Genomic DNA, 19495 nt, shown 5'->3' with positions numbered 1-19495 from the left:
AGTTAGTCAAGTACCAAGATAAACTTGTTGATCGTTGATCGATTGCGACTCAAGAGACGATATCTCACTATGGAACGATAGTCTATCGATGACGTGTAGACTGAGGAAGGTAGCATCCCAACGAAAGCAACCGTAATAGTCAGGCGTGTACGGTACAGATGAATAGAAATCTCCTTGGGAGTTTGACCTCGCGGGTCTTGATTGTGGTATGATCCACAGAAGCCTACTGCGTAGATACTATGTTTTCCTAGCTATCGAATAGACCAGGTACAGGATGGTCGCGTAGCCGAAATGAAGGAATGAATGCCTGAGGCCACAAGACCTCATACTTTTATGTATTTTGACTTTGAAACCAGGTAGTGAGGACTTATGGTGTAGACGTCCAAATTAGCAGAACACAAAAATCATGAGCTGCAAGAAATGAGAGAAATTTGACCGTGTTCCTCCCTACTAAATTCAGTTACTGCGATGAAAACCGCCGAGTTGTTGCTTCATGGCTGCCTCAGGCTCTGATGGTCACCTTTCCGCCCGGCGAAAATTCTGTCACGCCATTTATCCGCCCGTCTCATCCTCTCGCAAGCCCTACGCCTGCGCCCTACCCCTAAGCCCTTATTTCTGCTCTTGGAAGTCAACGTTTAATGCAGACCGACTTGACTGTTCCTAACATGGTGAACACACGAGCTGAAGGGCCGTCTGTCGATGGGCAAGACTCTTCTGAGCTTCCTCCAACTTCTATCCCCCAGGATGAGGATCTCAATGGTAAGTTATGTGCGCGTCTTGCCAGCAATCCATTGCTCCATCCGGCCGTTCCTACTAGCAGGGCAGAATGCCCATTATTGTCCCTTGAACTCACTCAAGAGGCTCTCCTACATAATTTTATAGACGTGAAACCGAGCATTAACTCAATATATTATAGTCGCCCCGAAAATGTCCCGGCCCCTCGAGGAAGACGACGGTGCAGTCTCTCCCCGAGCCTCCAAGAAGCCGCGCCTCAAGTCGGAGCCAGGAGACCTCTCACTCCTACCACAACCGCCCACTGTTGTGGACCAAGGACCAGGAAATCAGATCGAAGAAGAGTTGGCCTCGGCCCTGGGTCCTAGTATAGTCGACACGGTAGAACGCCAAGATGACAAACCTAGTCACATCGGGACCCCTGCCGAAAGCGCAGTGGCACCGGAACCCAACCAGGACATTGATACGGATATAGCTACAGTCATTTCAAGCATCATGAACCATGCGGAACGGGTCGAGGAACAATGCGCTATCGGGCAGCAGCAATTGGCAGATAATTCTGGCCAGTTGGCTCCAAAAGGAATGGTATTTGTCAAAGCAAATTCCCACCTTAAAATTCAAAGTTTGCCCATTCTTGACAACCTAGTAAGCATAATTTTGGAACAGCGCTTTTTCTTTGCATGGATCAAGTATGTTCTAACATTCATTCAGTCTACCCAAATTCTATCTCTGCTGGCAAAATCGACTTATCAGGATATCACCTCGTTTGTCTCCGAGCCGGATTCCGAAAATGGACAAGCTTATGCTACCATGAGGTCGCTTTTTGACCACACCAAGAAAGTGTATTCAACCAAAAAGTCCTTCCTGTCTGCTACCGAACTTGAGCTCACAGAGTCTTCTCAAGTCGACATCATCAGGAAGGCCAACCTTGCCTCGTTTGTCTCCAGCATCTTTGGAACACAAGAGATTGGATTCTCCGAACTAAATGATAACTTCCTCGATGTTTTTGTTCCGGAGGGTGGTCGTCTACTTAAGGTACAAGGAGCTCTCTTCTTAGAGCTGAAAACACAGGCTTTCATTGCCTCAATGAATAACACGGAACGATCACGGACTGAGCTGTTGTACGACTTATTTCCCGATGACTTAGAGCAGCGTCTGCTTGAAAGACGTCCAGGAACTCGTCAACTTGCTCCAAGCGAAACTGATTTTGTGAATCGCGCCAAGTCGCGCCGTGATATCCTCCTCAACGATATCAACAATGAAGAAGCGATGAAGGCCTTGCCAGACAAGTATCATTGGGAAGATTTCCTCAGGGATCTAAGCTCTTATGTCACCAAGAATTTCGATACGATCAGTAATCAGCAGGTTCGATGCCCCAGTTATCCCTTTTAGTAGAGAGCATCTAAAGTACTAATTTGATTCAGTCAAAAAAGATAACCAAAGGACGTCAGCCATCCTCTTCGAGCGGGGACACGCAAGAGCCAAGCAACGCTCCCCTTCAAGGCCAATTTTCAGTTGCTTCTCAGCCTCCTGACGTTCCCGTTGACAGAAACATGCACGGTGATCTCGTTGCTCGCGCTGCTCGTGCAGCACAGATTGCATTGCAGGGCCATGGGCTGAGACGCTCTCAGCAGCAGTCACAGCAACAGCAGCAGCAGCAGCAGCAACAACAACAACAACAACAGCAACAGCAACAACAACAACAGCAACAACAACAACAGGTACAGCTTCACCAACAGCAACCTCAGCCCCAACAACAAACCCAGCAGCAGCAGGCGCCTCAGCAGCCTCAACATCCCATTCAACAGCAGCAGCAACCCCAGCAGCAACATGTACCTCATCACCCAACCCAGCAAGGTGCACAAATCTATCACGGCTATGCTCCTGCTCAACCAAGTGGCCAGCTTCCACCTCAGCAGCCTCCTCATCATCAGCAGTATCAGCCAAGTCCTACACCCCCAGGTTATCAACCACAGCCCACGCAGCCTACCTTTCAGCAGGGACCAATCCAGGCGAATTTCCAACAATATAACCATGGCGCCCCAGTCTCCATGCCTGGAAGGCCAAATTCTGCAGCTGCCAATCATGGGTATATGCCTGGCATCCCTCATTATTCGCAGTCGCAGCCGACTCAAGTCCTCTACGAGCGGGCTCGTATGGCAGCATCGGCGAAGTCATCCCCCAGTAGCCGCAAGTCAGGCCTACCAAGCCAGCGTAGACCTTGGACAACAGAAGAGGAAAATGCATTGATGGCTGGTCTAGATCGTGTCAAGGGGCCCCACTGGAGTCAGATTCTAGCAATGTTTGGCCCTGGAGGTACTATTAGTGAAGCACTGAAAGATCGGAATCAGGTTCAGCTCAAAGACAAGGCACGCAACCTGAAACTTTTCTTCCTTAAGAGTGGAATCGAAGTTCCCTACTACCTGAAGTTCGTTACTGGTGAATTAAAAACTCGTGCACCCGCTCAGGCTGCCAAGCGTGAAGCACGAGAGCGGCAGAAGAAGCAAGGTGAAGAGGACAAAGCTCATGTCGAAGGAATCAAAGGAATGATGGCCCTAGCTGGCGCACACCCTCAGCCGGTTGCCTTAGGCCACGGTCATGACGGCATGTCTGCATCTCCCAGTCTGCCACCTGATGCTGGTGCTCATGCAGCATTCGATCAAACCGCTGAGCAGAATTTGATGCAAACCCTTGGTCAGGAGGTGCATGGAGATCAGTTCGGACAACACCAGCATCATCAACATCAACATCAACATCATCAGCACCAGCACCACCCACATCATCAGGATCCTGTTGATCCAAATATGCATCTTGGACAGTAGATTGAGTCTTCCTGTCCTCGCCTTCTTCTTTTCCTCAGCTTCTTTTTCTCTCCCTTTTCCTTTTCTTTTCTTGCTCTAGGCAGTTGTCCGTCGCCTGCGTACTACGCTCCAGTTGTATCTGGTTGCTACAAAAAGGTCACCCTTCTTATGTAATGGTTTTATCTGGGTTGAAAGATTAATGGCGGGTTGGAATTCCATATATGGTTTCGATATGGGACATTCTGTAACAGTAAATAGGTGATTCACGAACAGGCAGGGGTTATATGGAACAATGGATGTACTTTTATTGCATAACATGGAATGTAAATGCGTGAGTTGTACAGACTCTCAAGCATCAGGGCACACTGTTAGGGTAAAATAGTAGAAGAAGGTAAATTTATCGGAATTTAATCGCGGAGAGTAAGTCAGTCACGTTGGGCCGCGCACGGGTAAAGTTAAGCTAAGCTCTCCGCTGGTTCAACATCGACGTATCGCCGCCATTCATCGGACGCCCTGACCTCGAAGTACCCTGTTCCAACTCGTCCCCTGCCAAACACGGATAATTTGCTTTTTTACAGCCCAATCTCCTGATCGCCTTACCAGATACTTCCTTTGTTCACACCATGGCCGACCAAGCGCCATCACAGACTCCTGTCCCACCTTCGTCGCAACCACCACCTTTGTCACAGACTGGCTCCCAAGAACCTTCAGCATCATCTGCCTCAACATCTGGTGAACCAGCAACGTCGTCCGGAGCGACAGCTCTTCCGAAACCTGACCCCGATGCAACAGATGGTCCTGCCTTGGACGCTTCCATCGAACAAGATATCGATCTAAACGCAAGCAACGACACCAAAATGACAAACGCAAACGATGCGGAAGACCCTACCGTAGGGAATCCGATTCAAACTGCGACGTCAGTCGACGCTTTTGCGGCGGCAGCAGCGCCATCGAAGAAGGAGACGAGCTTGCGCGAGTTCCTGGGTAAAATGGATGAGTATGCGCCTATTGTAAGTTTTTTTCCCATCTTTCCTTTTATTTTAATGAACGATCCCTCTTTATCATTTCATGATATACAGTTCGGGTTATGATCATCCAGAAACTAATATTCAATAGATCCCTGACGCTGTAACAGCACATTATCTTACCCTTGCCGGTCTACCACCCCCAGGAAATGGCCCCAACCAAACACCCCCACACTTGGCCCGACTTCTTGCTTTAGCAACCCAGAAATTTATCGCGGATATCGCCGCGGACTCCTACCAGTACGCGCGTATTCGGGCTTCTAATAGTTCCTCCGCCAGCAACCCAATGGGCAGTCTTAACGCTGCGTCGGGTCTCGGTATGCCCGCTGGTGCGTCTGGCGCAGGTGCAGCAAGTGGTGCTGCTGGCGCTTCGGGTGGAGATGCAGGCAAGGGCAAAGCCAATACACATTTGGGAATTCAAAGGCCCGGCTTTGGCGGTGGTGGCTCAGGAGGCTCAGGGCAGGGACGGACGGTGCTCACCATGGAAGATCTGGGAATGGCGGTTGCCGAGTACGGCGTGAGTGTTAAGAGAGGCGAGTTCTACCGGTAGAGATTGGGTGATGGGATACCACAATGAGTGGCTCCGCGGGCCGTTGGTTGGACATTCTGAGGCGTGAGATGGCAGCAGATTCTTGAACGTCGACTTTAATTGGAAGGGGTTTGCTTACTGGCGTAAATACTGGGCTGGGGACAAACGATATCCTGCATTTGGGCTTCTAAATTTTTACCACACGAGATTTTGCATAGGCGTTTGGGATGGTGAAGAATCAATGGATATAATCCATTTTGCACTGCTTCATGTCGAGGTCGACAGTGGTTGTCTTTCTTCCTTCTTGATGCGTTAAAGAACCGAAGAATAGATCACAATATTGACTCAATGATACTGATTATCCTGACTCCACAGTGACAATGACAGCTAATTTTACATTCAACATATGCGACATAGATATACAAGAATACGGAAACGCCAATAGAGAACAGTAGAATCCTCCCCGCAAACCTCAAGTCAGGCATTTATTGCCCTTCCCATCACCCACAGAGCACAATAACCACACAGCCCCAAGCCAATTAACTATTTGTTCTTCGACTGCTTATACGTAAACCTCTTCCGGGTCCTGTAAATCCACAACAAGTCAGCCAACGACAACCTCCCAACAACAGAGAAAAAAGCCACATACGCAACATATTCACCAAGCTTCCGTCCGACCATCTCCTCAGTGATCAAAACATCCTGGTAGTTCTTCCCATTGTGCACCGAGAACCGCAAGCCCACGAAGTTAGGGAGGATTGTTGCTCCGCGCTTTTGCGTCTTGATCGGGGGTGTGTTCGGCGGAGGAGGGAGTTTCCGGGGGAGAGGGAGACTATCAGATTTCAACCGTGTTAGTTATTGATATCGTATATAGGGCCCCGAATTATGTATGTAGGATCTCGGTTCGGGTTTTTGCCTCAGCTCAAGCGCTGGTTTGGGGGAGGCTATTGATTGATGGGATGAGCGTACGGGACAATGTTTGGGCCTGTTGCGATGGATTGTGTTAGCAGATTGATGTCTGTTTTGGGGCATGTGGTCGCTGTGGGTATGAAAAAACTTACCTTTCCAAACGGAACGCCCCAGGAGGGCACGGGTGGGAAACATTTTGTTGGCAGCTGCTGGGTTGGTTTCGCTGTTGCGATACTTCCGATACAAATTGTTCGGAGCGGCGTTGTATCGGCTTAGTCAGCGCATTTCAAGTATCCTGGGATACTGAAAAGCGAGCTACTCCGGATTCCAGCAATTAAGTGTCGGATACTGCTTAAGATAGGTCCCGGTTTCGTCAGATCATGGATGGTCTATTCTGAGGGATATATAGGGCTTGTAAAAATTGCGAGTGATTTCAGCTTGTGGCTGCTATTGAGTATCCAGCTGGAGGGTGTAGATGGTTTAATTCGATTCTTCAGGGCATTTAGTTGGTGCTTTATTCTATTTGCTACTGCTAGAATTTAGTGTCTTTAACATAGAAAGTAGCTTCCGTACACTACTTGGTAGTTCACTAATACATTGGTAAACATATGCATAAGTGTGATATCCAGTCGCCGGCGACTATTGGATACATTTCCAGATAGAAACTTGTACATTTACTCTGCAGAAAGTTCATTGAGGAATTTTGCCAGATTTCGTACTCCCATGAGTACATTTTCGTCCGGCCCCTGACCGGGTGTCCAGCTGGCGTGCGCAAAATCAATCAGACGGAGATCATGCACCTTCGGAGGTTCCTCCTCGTCTTCTTCAATATCAGTGTCACCCAGCTGAATAGTTTCCGGATCGATGCTGATATTGATAGCCTGCTGAGGTTGGCCATCTTTCCCGACCGGGAGATCCACCACTTGATAAGCGCCGTCCTGCTGGACTTGAAGCTCAAAACTCTCATCGTCTTCTTCCTCTGAGTCCTCTTTGGGGTTCTCTTTGACTTTCTTTTCCTCCTCGAGTGCAATCTCCATCGCCTCTGGGTCGCCCTCATAGACGATCAAGACACTTGCAGAATACATCCGACTCTCTTCGGATTCGAGAACCTCCTGCAAGTTCTTTAGTTCATCGGCCAGTCTCCTGGCGATAAGTTTCGAGCGGTCAACCGAACCAGCCTTGGCACCAGCAAGGAAAGTCTCGAACCCCTCTTTAACATTCTTATCACTGAATGAACGTCCGTACCACTTATCGTAACGCCTATAGCCGTCCTTTTCAATGACCTCGCCCTTTGCGCCCTCTGAGCCCTCATATTTAGTCGCATACGGGTCGGTCTTGCCCCCTTCGTCGTTCTCCCCATTGACACCAGTCCACACTTTCATCCCGGCAATTCGGAACCCCAGACTGGAGCTAGTCGTCTCCTTAGACACATTGTCCAGCTTCGTTCGCTTCGCAAGCGGCGCATCGTCCGCCCACAATCGTGCGCCCAATTTGACGTCCAAGACGTTTGGTCGTTTGAACCCACATGCCACATTCTCCAACACGATTGATAGTCCCGTGTCGATCTTCTTTCCACCTGATGGAACCCAATCCTTTTCTGTGGTTGCGGCTGCGTCGGGCGCATTTGCTTCTCCGTTCGGTTGGGGAGTTGCGACAGCGGTCGACACCTCGGACGAATCGGAGCTAGGAAGAACGATAGCGCCCGGCTGGGCACTGGCGAGCGCAATCGGCTGTTGCTGTCCATCTGCAGATGTCAAACTTCCGATGTAGGTCGGAATAAATTCGGCGAAAGCTGGGTGGAGGGCGCAGGACTCGTAGAACGCAACTTCCGCGGGAGTGCAAGGCTTCGCGATGAAAGAGCCGGAGGGAGTACAGCGAACGCCGTCACTATTATAGTTAGTTACTATTGGTAAATCTAGGAAGCTGCAGTGTGGTATGCGCCTTCGAGATTCACATACGTAGCCATCTGCTACCGCATGGGAATTCCGGACTGTTTCGGGGTGGAGGTGGATAGAGAGAACGTACTGTCCAGCCGCAGCATGGTCGAAGGCGACGAAACTGTCGTTGTCCAGCTTTTGAGCCTTGGAACTTTCTGACCTCGAAGAAGATGGCATTCTTATAGTTATTTTTGTTAAACAAGAAAGTAACAATTATGCAGGTAAGATGACAGAATTCTATGACAATATTCCATAGATCGCAACACGATCAAAAGATGCGGTAAAGGATGGATAAGATAAAGGACAGCGGGGGGGTGGATGAAGCACAATACTAATTTGAAGAAATGAAGGGGAAAGGAGCAACTGAAAGGACACTAAAGGAGAGACAAGCAAGGTAAGCAAGAGGAGACTTAACTGTGGGATATTAATGTTACCTAAAGGCGTGCTAAAGGCATGATCAGCAATCAGGGGGGAATTTAGTTCCAGAATGATTTTCCTTGCCAGTTCACTATGGGGAAAACCCCCCCTTAATGACTTAGTCACCGATCTAAGGTTAAAAAAACGTGGAACCTCTTGGTCCAGTGCACTGACATCTTTCCCTTTCGATTCTAGCGCCTCATTCTGCCTGTCAACCATACCGGAACTCAATTTAAACGTATGCTTGAGACTTGGTGTGCTCCTCAGCCTCTTGCATGTAACAATGATACGTCCGCGATTTTTTCTTATTTATTGGAATCCTGATTAACCTCGCTATAATAGATGAAGGCTTCCGGCAATAGCATATACTACCTTCTGATAAGCGCTGTATGAACGGGCACGGACGCTGAATATCAGGAGGAATATGCAATATCATGTCCGGCATCGTCTCTATCTCCATAAGCCTTCCAACTCCTCACAAACTCAATCGGTGCCTGTTACATATCATGCGTTAATCAATATGGGTATAAAATTAATTAACTTGAGATATTCAAATTGTGTTATTATGATTGATATTTACCTAGGTAAAACCCTCTTTGCACTGCGTGAAACCAGACTATTCTGAAAAATTGAGACTTGGCTTGGAAAGGAAGAATAATGCAGCACGAAAAACAAAGAATTAATAGAAAGAAAGAGGAAGAGACGGCTCTGATGCTGGCAAGAACGCACCACGTAGCCGAGCGCCGTCAGCGAACCAACTGTTCAAATCAAAACCATGAGCCGCAGGAATGACAAAAACCAATTTCCAGATTAACCCAATTCAAATCCATGGAATGTGGTTATAATTGCCCCAACAATGTCATTCCGGGGTGCAACAAGCCAATTCCATTCGCGCAATATCCGATACCTGATTCTCATCCTTCATTGATGCCAGTAGAGTAGGAATACCAGATCAATAAAGCTCCCCATGTTTCCGAGATTGCCACCAGGCTTCCAACATCTGGGTTGGGAGGAATGTCTCTCGAATTTTTGGGGTAATCGTGAAAGCTGTATGCTTGAATTCCGTCTCAAGCCACGGTTGCCAATCCCAGTCAATCCAACCGGCAAAATCAAGCATGCGAGTTCTGAAGACTGCGTGCCATCGCAGCAAGGGTGAAATATAAGTACCTGGGAGGAGATATGCGTCGATCACAGGACTGTTGAATATGCTCCCACGACCGAATTGTGCATCACCAAAATCAATGCAAACGGCTTTTTCATGGGCGGAAGTATTAGCCACCACAACATTTCTCGGCTTGAGATCTGGTAGAAGAATATCCCGGGTGTACGCCAAAGTTTCGAACTGGATAATAGCCTTCATGATGTTCTGTCGATCTCGTTGCGGTACTTCTTTGGGAGAAATATCCCACATTGAGCGCCCAGGTATATACTCAATCAGGATGAGACGGACTTCGCGTGTGTTGGATGCGTCGACAGGCACTTTCAAGGAAAATGACCCATAATATTCGGGAATCATAGAGCCCTGAACGTCTGAAAGTGTCATGTATGCAGCGACTTCGTGCGTGTAGTGATTGTCAACACATACGAAAGGGTCATAAAAGCCGCCGTCATCATTAAGATACAAAGGGTCATATATCTTCGCCACCACTCGCTTTCCCTTTTCCAGGGCTTTCAAGGGCACGACACTAATAACTTCAACGAGAACCAGCTGGGCATTCTGTTCATTTCCTGCCTGTAGTATCTTGCATATTTGTAACTCAATACTAAATGGTCCGTCAGATCCTTGCAGTGGCGGGTGCTTTATGCATCGTTGGACTGGATGAAGCTTCCTTCTTTCCCTCGTTCCAGTCTTATCATTCAAGCCAAATGAATCTGTCATTGGGGTTGGAGGAGGAGGAATATGTTGCCGCACAGTAAACCTCCATCCGTTGACGTAGGGATTTGTTGGCTTCGCTCTTTCTCTTCGAAGCAAGCGATGCATGGCGTTAGATATATTCTGATTCCTGATCAAACCTACAAAACACTTCAGGCAGTGATGTAAAGAGGATAAAAAGTTGTCCGACCCTGTGATATAGTACTTAGGATTGGAGAAGAGCCAGGGCTCAAAGTGAATTACGTGTCGTAGGTGTATATTAATAGCGCAATAGCTTCCCTTTATTGTAAGAATTAGAGTACAAGTTGCCTGGCAGTCGTTGGCTATCATTGAAGCACTAAGTGCTAGCAGGTTCAATATCCATCTTCATAGCTCGAAATATACAATATATACTGATATCAGGGTATCGTGGGTCTTACGGTTTGTAAAAGATGAATTGCTTTGTGCAGAATCTATCTCTAGTCAACTGATTATACATCATTTAGGTGGTCAAAAACAGCATTTTAAAGCAAGCCTCCCTTAGTAACACGCATAAGGGAATCCAGCAAGTCTGTCTAAATCATTCACTCAGTTAGGCCCAAGGTTTCAGATTGGGTTCATTCAGGCTGAACAGCGGAACGGCCCGAGTACTCTATTGTGACTAGCGGAAATAATAAACATGGCAGATTATTGATCCACCATACTACATGATATGTATATCTCACAGCTCTGAATCTCTAGATTGTGATTCTTAATAATTACAGCAATATATGTGATTGTTTGTTTCAATGTCGCCCGAAAACAGTAATGATGGGTAGTGCAAGAGCAAGCTTAACTTCATTGTTGGTATCATTCCAGCCGATGAGCTGATGGGATTTTTGTACTACATACAAAGAATATGAAAGACGGGTACTTGGAATGTGATTAAATTGCAAACGGGCTGCAGAGTACCGGATGCCTAATTAGTTGTAAGCCAGTGGGCATTCATAGTATTGGACAGGCGCGCGCCATTCCCTGTTTTGAGAACTATTCACTCGATCTTTCTTTCCTGTCTCCCACACTCCAATTTATTTTGATCTGGGTCTCCAGGTTTCTTTCTCTCCCCCACTTCGCTAAGTACCTCTTTCCCCGTGACAAGGGGACACTAATCTTTCTATGGCTTCTAAGGATATTGGCCCGGGGGGTCTTCTGAGTCTGCCCCTCCGTCTCCGCCAGGACGTCAAGGACTCTCACCAGTCGATTGTTGGCAGTGGTAAAGCTACATTGACTGCCTCTGACCAGGCCTCAGGCAATGAACTCGACTTTGCGCACCAGGCAGTTGTCGAAGCTGAAGCGCCTACTGTGGCTGATCCTATGGAGATAGCTGAAAACCAAGCCAACCCCTCTCACAAACCACTTCTTGACGATGGAGACGCAACTGTAACCGATCCCTTCGAGAATGCAGATGGTGCGAGCGCTTCTAAGCCGCAGGCCGCTGTTGACAATGGAAAACCATCCCTGAGCACCCCTGTCCAGGCTGCTGACGACCAACCCGACTCGACCTCTCAGCCAGCTGTGAGCGATGGTGATACTACCTTGACTCAACCTAGCCAGGCTGCAGATGAGCAAGCTAAGTTAGCCAACTCTGTACATTCGTCTGCTGTTGACGATGGAGAAACGACAGATATGGCTACTGTGGACTTAGTTGCGCCTAAGAAAAAGAAGAAAAGAAAGACTAAGTCCAAAGCCAAGCATGGAAAGGTAGTCGAGTAATTCGATATCGACCTAGACTCATCTGATATATCTGACTACGTATAGGGCAAGCCTACCGGTTTTGAGGAGTACTATGTCGATGTACCCATAACTCCAAAGGAGTATGAGGAAGAGAAAGCTCTCTATGACATGTGAGCAAAACGATTCAGGTGTGAGATCGTAACTAACCGAGAATGCTATGGAAAAGTTCCAGGCCTCTTATCCAGTTAGTTTTCGCTCTAGTTATATGATTTCGAGAGTGTTAACCTATTCTTAGCCGCATCGAGGCCGCCATCCTGCGCTACCAGAACAGTCGTCGCATGGAACCTGACAGACGCGAGGTCTTCATGAGGTATCTGGCATATGGAGGTGTCGATGTCGGTCCTAAGATGTTCACCGGGGTGGATGAACAAGAGCTCCAGAAACTTGATAGTGAGCAAGCTCTTATCGCTAAAGGGCAGGCGAGCATCCGTCATGAGTGTACGAAGCTTACAGTCGACTTCAATACTGTTGTGAAGGGGTACCTGTAAGATAATTGTTGTAATTAGACGGGTTTGGCATGGCTAACATCTTGCAGGACTTCGTACTTCCCATATTTCTTCAATGCCGAAACCGAAGACATGGTGAAGCTAGCCACTGTCACGATCCGAAATTTCCTCTCCTATCTCCTCTACCATGAGGTGTGCCCCGAATACAAAGAGAACATCGACGAGGCGCGTAGGTCGTGTGACATTGCAGCCAAAGAACTGTGGCAGAACCAGGAGTTCGCGACCTCCAGCCCTAGAGATTTCAACAAGGCCTGCTCCACTCTCTTCGGTGGCTTCTTCTACGATGTGAATGCCGAGGAAAATAGTTGGAATAAGCGAAAGAACTGGAATTTCCTTATGAAGAAGGACGTCGCACGTAAAGTGGTTAAGTTCGCAATAGCTGGCTCAGGAACAAATACCATGGCCCTTCAATTTCAAACGTTGGCAAACCAGAATGCTTTGCATTCGGCGCTTGTGCCGGATATTCACGGCTTCGAGGTGATTGCGGTCTTCCCTCCCACGCCAGAAGTTCGTGAGTTCTACAGACACCACGCACCTGACCTGAACCCTGTTGGACGGATGGTCGGGAAAGCCTACCGTGATCCTGGAAAGCCTCGCTACGATCTAAGTGGGGAGGAAAGATTGATGTGGGAAACTGGGGCGGCGTCGATGCCTGATTTCCAGTTTTTCCTGGAAGAAAGTCTACTCAAGCTCTGTTACCCCAAGATGAAAGTGATCACTCCGGTGTGGGAACTCAACTGTGGCCTGAACTTCTTTGAAGATGTTCATACTGTTTATAGCTCGATCTACACTGTCCTCTGCAACGATCTGATGCTGGGCTATAAGCAGTCGGTCGACTTGACTGAAAAAGAACCGGACGATGTTGAGGAGATCGAGGAGCCGAATGGTGATGGCGCTGGGAAGAAAGAGACGACGCTGTGAGCTATCATCATGGTCTTGATTTCCCGCTTGATGCAAAAGGCCCTACATTACGTGTTCATATCGTCCCCTTCTTAGTTACAGTATTGTTTACATTTTGTGCTCCCTCTAATGCGATCCTAAGCCAATGCTGTTATTCCGGTGTTACGGAAGTTTTTGTTTGCATTGATTCCGAAATATTGCACAACTCCAGATAGCGTAAAATGCATCATAGTGGCATAAGTTCTCCATACGCCTACAGCTCTGATCTGTACTAGATATAACGTTTCTCATTACATATCGTATGTCCTGTGCATAAATCATGGCTTGAGAAGAAGCTTTCCGGTAGTCTTCCTGCCTTCTAAATCGGTATGCGCCTGGGCAGCCTGCTCCAGAGGGTAAACCTTGTGAATCTTAACCTTCAGTTGTCCAGATTTGAGGAGGCCGAACAGCTCATTAACGTAGAATTCAAATTCCTCGCGGGTCTCAATGTAGCCGAACAGCTGTGGCCGAGCAACCTTGACACACTTAGGAGACAATTTTCTGTTCGATCTATTAGTATGAGAGCTTGATGGACACAAAGTAAATGAACTTACTGGAGAGGCAAAGGGGGCACCGGGCCACTGGCATTACCAAACCAAACGATAGTACCCTTTCTCTTGACGGCTTCCAAGCTTCCTTCCCAAGTATCCTTTCCAACGGAGTCATAAACAACATCGACACCCCGTCCATCAGTCACCTCCTTGACTTTCTTGACCCAATCTTTACCCTCCTCGCTGCGGTAATCGATAACCACATCCGCGCCCAGACTCTTCACCAGAGCGACCTTCTCCGGACCACCTGCCGTTCCAATCACCTTGGCACCAAGAGACTTGAGAACCTGCGTCATGAGGAACCCAGCACCACCAGCTGCCGCATGCAGCAGTACCCAGTCGCCCTTCTGCACAGCGTAGGTTTCCTTAGCCAGGGTGATAACCGTCAAGCCGCTCAGGAAACCAGCTATGGCATCCTCATCAGTGATCTCATCGGGGATCTTGACGGTCTTGGCCGCCGGGACGGCTGTGTATTCGGCATAACCACCTGTGGTCATCCAGGCGACGCGATCGCCGACCTTGAAACCGTACGGGTTAGGACCCGAGCCCAGTGCGACAACGGTGCCGGCGCCTTCGCGGCCGAGGATTTCAGGTTTGGCAGATGGGTAGAGACCCGTCCGGAAGTAGGTGTCGATGTAGTTTACACCGGAGATGTTGTTCTTGACGAGCAATTGGCCCTCCTGCGGGGTCGGGACGGGGTGGTCGGATTTGAACTCGAGAACCTCAGGGCCGCCGAGTTTCTCGACAATGACCGCCTTCATGGTCGATGGGACGGACATGGCGCGGGCTTGATGGGAAAATGGTGAAATGGGTGATGGACTGAGATGAGCGCGGATGGCAGAGAGACGGGCAATACTTGGTGAAGTAATCCTCGTGGCAGTTGTACGAAGGGAAGCGAAATGGGTTGCGAAGAAACGGTTTAGATACATTCGAGGAGGGGCTTCCGGATAATAATTTAACAAGCACCACCAGGTGGGTAACGAGGATGCTTTGGTTTACGTACGAGCACAAGATGGGCCTTATTGCAATTAGCTACCATTTCATGAATTGCTAGTTACTGTTGTTGATTTGTCATCCGACTACTATCTCGTCGTTTGGATATGCTTCATCCCTCATCCATGGCTTTCTCTTCCCCGCAGTTTTCATATCGCGGATGTATTCCGATGTTTGTACGAGTGTCGCAAAACCACAATCTCGCTCTATTAGCTTGATAGGACTCAGGTCATTGATTGATAGCAAGTTCTGACATACTCCTTGCAATCTTTCTTTCACCTTTTGTTATGACTGGAATCTTAGTGATACTTCCGTCGGGTATGACGCCATCGGAAGAGGCCGTCGGCTTTTTGTTTTCTTCTCTTTTCGAATCTCCGACGGAACTAACTCTGATCATGGGATTTGTGCACATTACCGGATGTTCTCATTAGTCATCTGTAATGCACGATCACAGTTTATGCATTGACACAGGATGCCCAAGGGAACAAGATCATCTCGACAATCGCATCACAACCCAACTTTTAGATAGTCTACCATTGTGTTATTCCAATCATCGATTATCTATCCATTATTGATTGTGTAACATTCTCCAGAGCCCATAATGACTCCGGGGTCTTCTGCACTTGCTTCAGGCCAACTCAGCGCCGGCAATTGCCTACAACAACCGCAACGGCATCATAGCCTTCCATGCCAACAACGGTGGAATGCCGTCATGGACCCTAGAATTTGACTGACATGGACCGCAGTAGGCGACTTGACTGGGGCAATGAAGCCCAACAAGGACCAATGGTCGAGATCAATGATGAAAGAGGCTGAGGCGCTTCACGCAACCGCCTCGCCTCGCCTTTCTACGCGTATGAGCAGGCTGGGGCCAACTGTCTCCCCCACAATATGGCGGCCGTCCTGCATCCTTTACCCACATTCTTTTTTCTTTAAAACTTTTAACGATAGCAATTGGTCCATCCGCTAGGGATTCAGCTGGTATCGAAAGAAAATCCGCTGATCTGGCGCCTTTGCATCGCCATGGATGCCTTCGTCCCACACTTACTCACATGTAGGTGCAGCGAGCACGTCTATCATACTGGTCTCGACCAAAGATTGTGACTTTCTGACTTCTGTGCCTGTTGATTTGGCCTGCAGAGAGCCAAACAGCTTCATGCTCAGCATCTGGCCACGACCGCCGTGTTTCATGCCCCAATGGCCTGATTCGTCGCCTTTCCGCCCAATGCTTAGGCTGATGCCCTGATAGGGCCATCATATCGAGAGGCGCTGCCCGACCAGGTTCTCATTGGGGCTTATATACACTGTCATACTTTCCCCTTTTATCTGTTTATGTTCTCAGATAGACCAGAATACCCCCCGTTACCCCGCTAATTAATATTAATAATTCCAAAAGACTCAAAAGCACATATCCGGTCGATTCTTTTTACACTGCCTTCACCAGTTGCGGCCCAACCTGTCTCACCCGGATCCAAACCGTCCTTATATATCGTGTTCTCTTCGCAACTCCAAGTGAGTTCGTCACGACGAACATAATATGCCAGCTTCCAGGAAAGAGTCTCTAATCCACCGCGCCGCTGCAATAGGATAGCCCTTGGCTTCGCCCAGCAACTGTAAAACTACTCCCTCTCGTCTTGGATTGTCGACATCGTACCAGTCGGAGTTTTGCTTTTGGTTTCTTGTCTCGTGCTTTTGATTTTTTTTTTCCCTTGCAATCAACCATGTTTTTCTGGAACAAGCGGCCGCGGTGGCCACCTTCGCCCTCGGTCGAAGGCGAATTTGAATCGCTCTCTCGGGAGCTACACGGATTGACCAAGATTGGAGACAAGCCTGGAATTGAAGGAGTCTGTGCCAGAGGGTCTATCGATCAATACCCGGTGATCATTGAAACACTCTCACTCACGTCCATCGTTCAAACCGATACCCTAGGAGGTTATGGCCACGGGAGCACCTCTTCCGTTATTAGTTCCGGACCACCCACACCACCTTCGGAGTCCAAACAGCCCTGCCTGTTCGATGCTGGTAATGCCACACAGCAAGGATCTCAACTCAGGCCAGCGCCTTTGGCGACACCACCTATGTCTCGAGACACATCCCCCCGAGGCCAGCCACGCGCACCAGCACCTCAACCGGTACAGAACAGTAGGCCCGCAACTGGCCATCAAAAATTAGCTTCTCAACCCGTGAACTCTGGCTCCCAGGGCTCCAAGGAACAAAAGGACAGCGTCCCAGCATTGCACAAGGCGAATTCCAGTCCAATTCCACTGAAACCTTCCAAGCCATCTGCCCCTGTGCGCACCTCTTCATTGCCAAGCAAGCCTGCTTCCTCCATTCTAAAGAGGTCCGTGTCTGGCCGTCCTACAGGCCCGCCGGGAACCAAAATCCAGCAGCCTACCCAGTTCACCCCAAGCCCAGTGAATGCCACAAAGTCGCCTCCCCCAATACGTACATCTTCCTTGGCAAACAAGTCTGCTTCGTCTGTTCCAAAGCCGTCGGGGGGTGTCAGGTCTAATCAACCCACAGGAACTAAGGTCCAGCACCCTCTTCCAGTCAGCTCAACCCCACAGCAAGCTGTCAAACAGCCTTCTCCCATGCCTACTTCATCGTTACCAAGCAAGCCTGCTTCCATCACAAAGGAGTCACGGGGTGTCAAGCCTGACCAACCTACGAGACAGTCAACAGCTAATGTCAAGCAGTCCCTCCCAGCCAATCTAAGCCCTCAGAAAGTCACAAAGCCGGTGCCTCAGGTGCATACTTCTTCTCTTCCAAACAAGCCTGTTTCCTCTTCTGTTCCAAAGCGGCCGGCGAGCATCAACACTAGCGCCCAACAGCCTAACTCAGCCCCCGGCCATCAAGCCGATTTAGCTGCAACTAAGGAAAAAGACCATGGCATCAAGCCAGGACCAAGCCCGGCGCCTCAAGGAAGTGGAAAGCCTTCCGTGGGATCCCCGAAAACACTAAGCCTGGCCGAGAGATTGGAAGAGAAACTGAGGCGCAAACATGAACAGAGAGAGTCGGGTGGTTCCCCAGATGCACAGAAGACAAATCCACCTACCCCAGTCTCTGATCCAAAACCCAGTGGCCCCATTGTTGCCAAAAGTGATCCAACTACTACTCAGGAGCCAGCTAACCAGGCACCCCGTCCACAACTTGCACACAGATCAGCAACGGTTGCCCCACCATCAGTCAAGAAAGGCTCAGGCCCCGCCTCTCTCATTGAAATGCCGGTGCCAAGGTTGGTGCCATCAGATGAGGCGCAGTCTGCTCCTGTCCTACCCAAACGGACTTTTTCATTTCAAACTGAGGCCCTAAAGCCCGCTTCTTTGAAAAGTTTGGAACATACTCTCGAGCAGCTGCAATCTCTACAAGTTAGCCTCCCACAACCAGTTCGCCCACCATCTCCGAGCAGGTTTGGTCAGTGTCTGTTACCCTGCCCTAGGTCTGTCCCAGTGGCAGGATACCAGGACTGGTACACAATAAAAGGTATGACTCACTTGAACATCTGTCCCTCGTGCCTGAACCAGATGCGCAAGTCGAAGTTCCGCGACCTCTTGATATTAGGAACCCCCCGGCCACGCTCGGAGAAGGTCCGTTGTGCGATGAGCGAGCCATGGGCCCGGCTCGCCTGGATGCAAACAATCAATAAACAGCTCGACCACCTGCACCTGCTCTGCCAGATCACCCAGCCACCCCTAGGAACCAAGCCATGCACAGGGCGTGTTGTCAGCGAGCAGCACTGGTACCGCGTCGTCGACCCTGCCACGGGAGCGTTCCTTCCAAAGTTCAACGTCTGTTCCGCATGTGTTCGAAATCTAAGACTCCTCATGCCCCCACATCAAGATACATTCAAGCTTTGCACCACTCTACAAGAGCGTGTCTGCGATTTTGTGACGGACAGCCCCCGCTTCGTCCGGTACATTGACCTTCTCGACATTGCTGCGAACCGTGCCGAGCAAGAGCACTCACCCCAGCCCGACCTGAGTGAATTCATGGCCTATGCTCGCCGCAAGGTCGTGCTTCGGGACTGCCGCCGTAGCCGGGTAGCGCTTAATACGTGGCACTACATGCCCCAACTCCCGGAGCTCACGGTATGCGAGGACTGCTATGATGATGTAGTGTGGCCCATGGTCAAGGCCAACTATCCCATTGCCCGTAAATTCTCAGCCATGATGCGCCTGCCGCCGGGCGACGGGCTGGCTCGCTGTCGGGAGGCAAGCTGCCAGCTCTACTCTCCTCGCATGCGGCTGAAGTTCCGGGAGGCTGTGGAGGAAAACGACCTAGCCTACCTGAACATGATTGCTCTGCAACGGTATGAAGCCGAGCAGCGGTATCGGAAACACAGGGCCCAGCTACTGGAAGATGAGGAACGCGGATACGACTGTGATGCGGAGCTCAGGAGAAACCTGGAAGAATGGAAGAGATGGGAGTGAGTCGCAGGCGACCTCTGTCCCTTGTTCAACAGCCTGTTCATTCAATTGCTTGTTTGTTTATTTGCCAAAAGTGTACTCTTCCAAAACACGCAGGTGTATTC

General features: G+C 49.3%; 9 protein-coding genes across 9 annotated transcripts; 5 read left to right on the top strand and 4 right to left on the bottom strand.

Annotated features, from left to right (window-relative positions):
• Positions 1–665: 665 nt before the first annotated feature.
• Positions 666–3554, top strand: AO090026000687 (putative MYB DNA binding protein (Tbf1); the record flags this gene model as incomplete). Its single annotated transcript, XM_023235960.1, has 3 exons — positions 666–759; positions 917–2097; positions 2157–3554. The coding sequence occupies 3 exons, from the start codon at positions 666–668 to the stop codon at positions 3552–3554; spliced, it is 2673 nt and encodes an 890-aa protein (XP_023091126.1).
• A 602-nt stretch (positions 3555–4156) lies between these two features.
• Positions 4157–5108, top strand: AO090026000688 (putative TFIID and and SAGA complex TAF10 subunit; the record flags this gene model as incomplete). The annotated part of the gene is made up of 2 exons (XM_001822050.3): positions 4157–4543; positions 4650–5108. 2 exons carry the CDS (start codon positions 4157–4159, stop codon positions 5106–5108), a joined length of 846 nt encoding a protein of 281 aa, XP_001822102.1.
• A 522-nt stretch (positions 5109–5630) lies between these two features.
• AO090026000689 (mitochondrial 37S ribosomal uS19m domain-containing protein) lies at positions 5631–6191 on the bottom strand (the record flags this gene model as incomplete). The annotated part of the gene is made up of 4 exons (XM_023235959.1): positions 5631–5673; positions 5737–5919; positions 6057–6126; positions 6149–6191. The coding sequence occupies 4 exons, from the start codon at positions 6189–6191 to the stop codon at positions 5631–5633; spliced, it is 339 nt and encodes a 112-aa protein (XP_023091127.1).
• A 479-nt stretch (positions 6192–6670) lies between these two features.
• On the bottom strand, positions 6671–8110 carry AO090026000690 (inositol polyphosphate multikinase; the record flags this gene model as incomplete). Its single annotated transcript, XM_023235958.1, has 1 exon — positions 6671–8110. The coding sequence occupies one exon, from the start codon at positions 8108–8110 to the stop codon at positions 6671–6673; it is 1440 nt and encodes a 479-aa protein (XP_023091128.1).
• A 1079-nt stretch (positions 8111–9189) lies between these two features.
• On the bottom strand, positions 9190–10331 carry AO090026000691 (uncharacterized protein; the record flags this gene model as incomplete). The annotated part of the gene is made up of 2 exons (XM_023235957.1): positions 9190–9257; positions 9518–10331. The coding sequence occupies 2 exons, from the start codon at positions 10329–10331 to the stop codon at positions 9190–9192; spliced, it is 882 nt and encodes a 293-aa protein (XP_023091129.1).
• A 1026-nt stretch (positions 10332–11357) lies between these two features.
• Positions 11358–11980, top strand: AO090026000692 (uncharacterized protein; the record flags this gene model as incomplete). The annotated part of the gene is made up of 2 exons (XM_023235956.1): positions 11358–11950; positions 11971–11980. 2 exons carry the CDS (start codon positions 11358–11360, stop codon positions 11978–11980), a joined length of 603 nt encoding a protein of 200 aa, XP_023091130.1.
• A 573-nt stretch (positions 11981–12553) lies between these two features.
• On the top strand, positions 12554–13402 carry AO090026000694 (uncharacterized protein; the record flags this gene model as incomplete). Its single annotated transcript, XM_001822055.3, has 1 exon — positions 12554–13402. One exon carries the CDS (start codon positions 12554–12556, stop codon positions 13400–13402), a length of 849 nt encoding a protein of 282 aa, XP_001822107.3.
• Positions 13403–13698: 296 nt separating this feature from the next.
• On the bottom strand, positions 13699–14750 carry AO090026000695 (quinone oxidoreductase family protein; the record flags this gene model as incomplete). Its single annotated transcript, XM_001822056.1, has 2 exons — positions 13699–13921; positions 13975–14750. 2 exons carry the CDS (start codon positions 14748–14750, stop codon positions 13699–13701), a joined length of 999 nt encoding a protein of 332 aa, XP_001822108.1.
• Positions 14751–16685: 1935 nt separating this feature from the next.
• AO090026000696 (uncharacterized protein) lies at positions 16686–19394 on the top strand (the record flags this gene model as incomplete). Its single annotated transcript, XM_001822057.1, has 1 exon — positions 16686–19394. One exon carries the CDS (start codon positions 16686–16688, stop codon positions 19392–19394), a length of 2709 nt encoding a protein of 902 aa, XP_001822109.1.
• Positions 19395–19495: the final 101 nt, after the last annotated feature.

This window comes from Aspergillus oryzae, chromosome 3 (assembly GCF_000184455.2).
Source record: "Aspergillus oryzae RIB40 DNA, chromosome 3".
Taxonomy (NCBI): Eukaryota; Fungi; Ascomycota; class Eurotiomycetes; order Eurotiales; family Aspergillaceae; genus Aspergillus; species Aspergillus oryzae.
The sequence above is the reverse complement of the archived record's forward strand: the minus strand, read 5'-3'. Positions and strand labels throughout refer to the sequence as shown.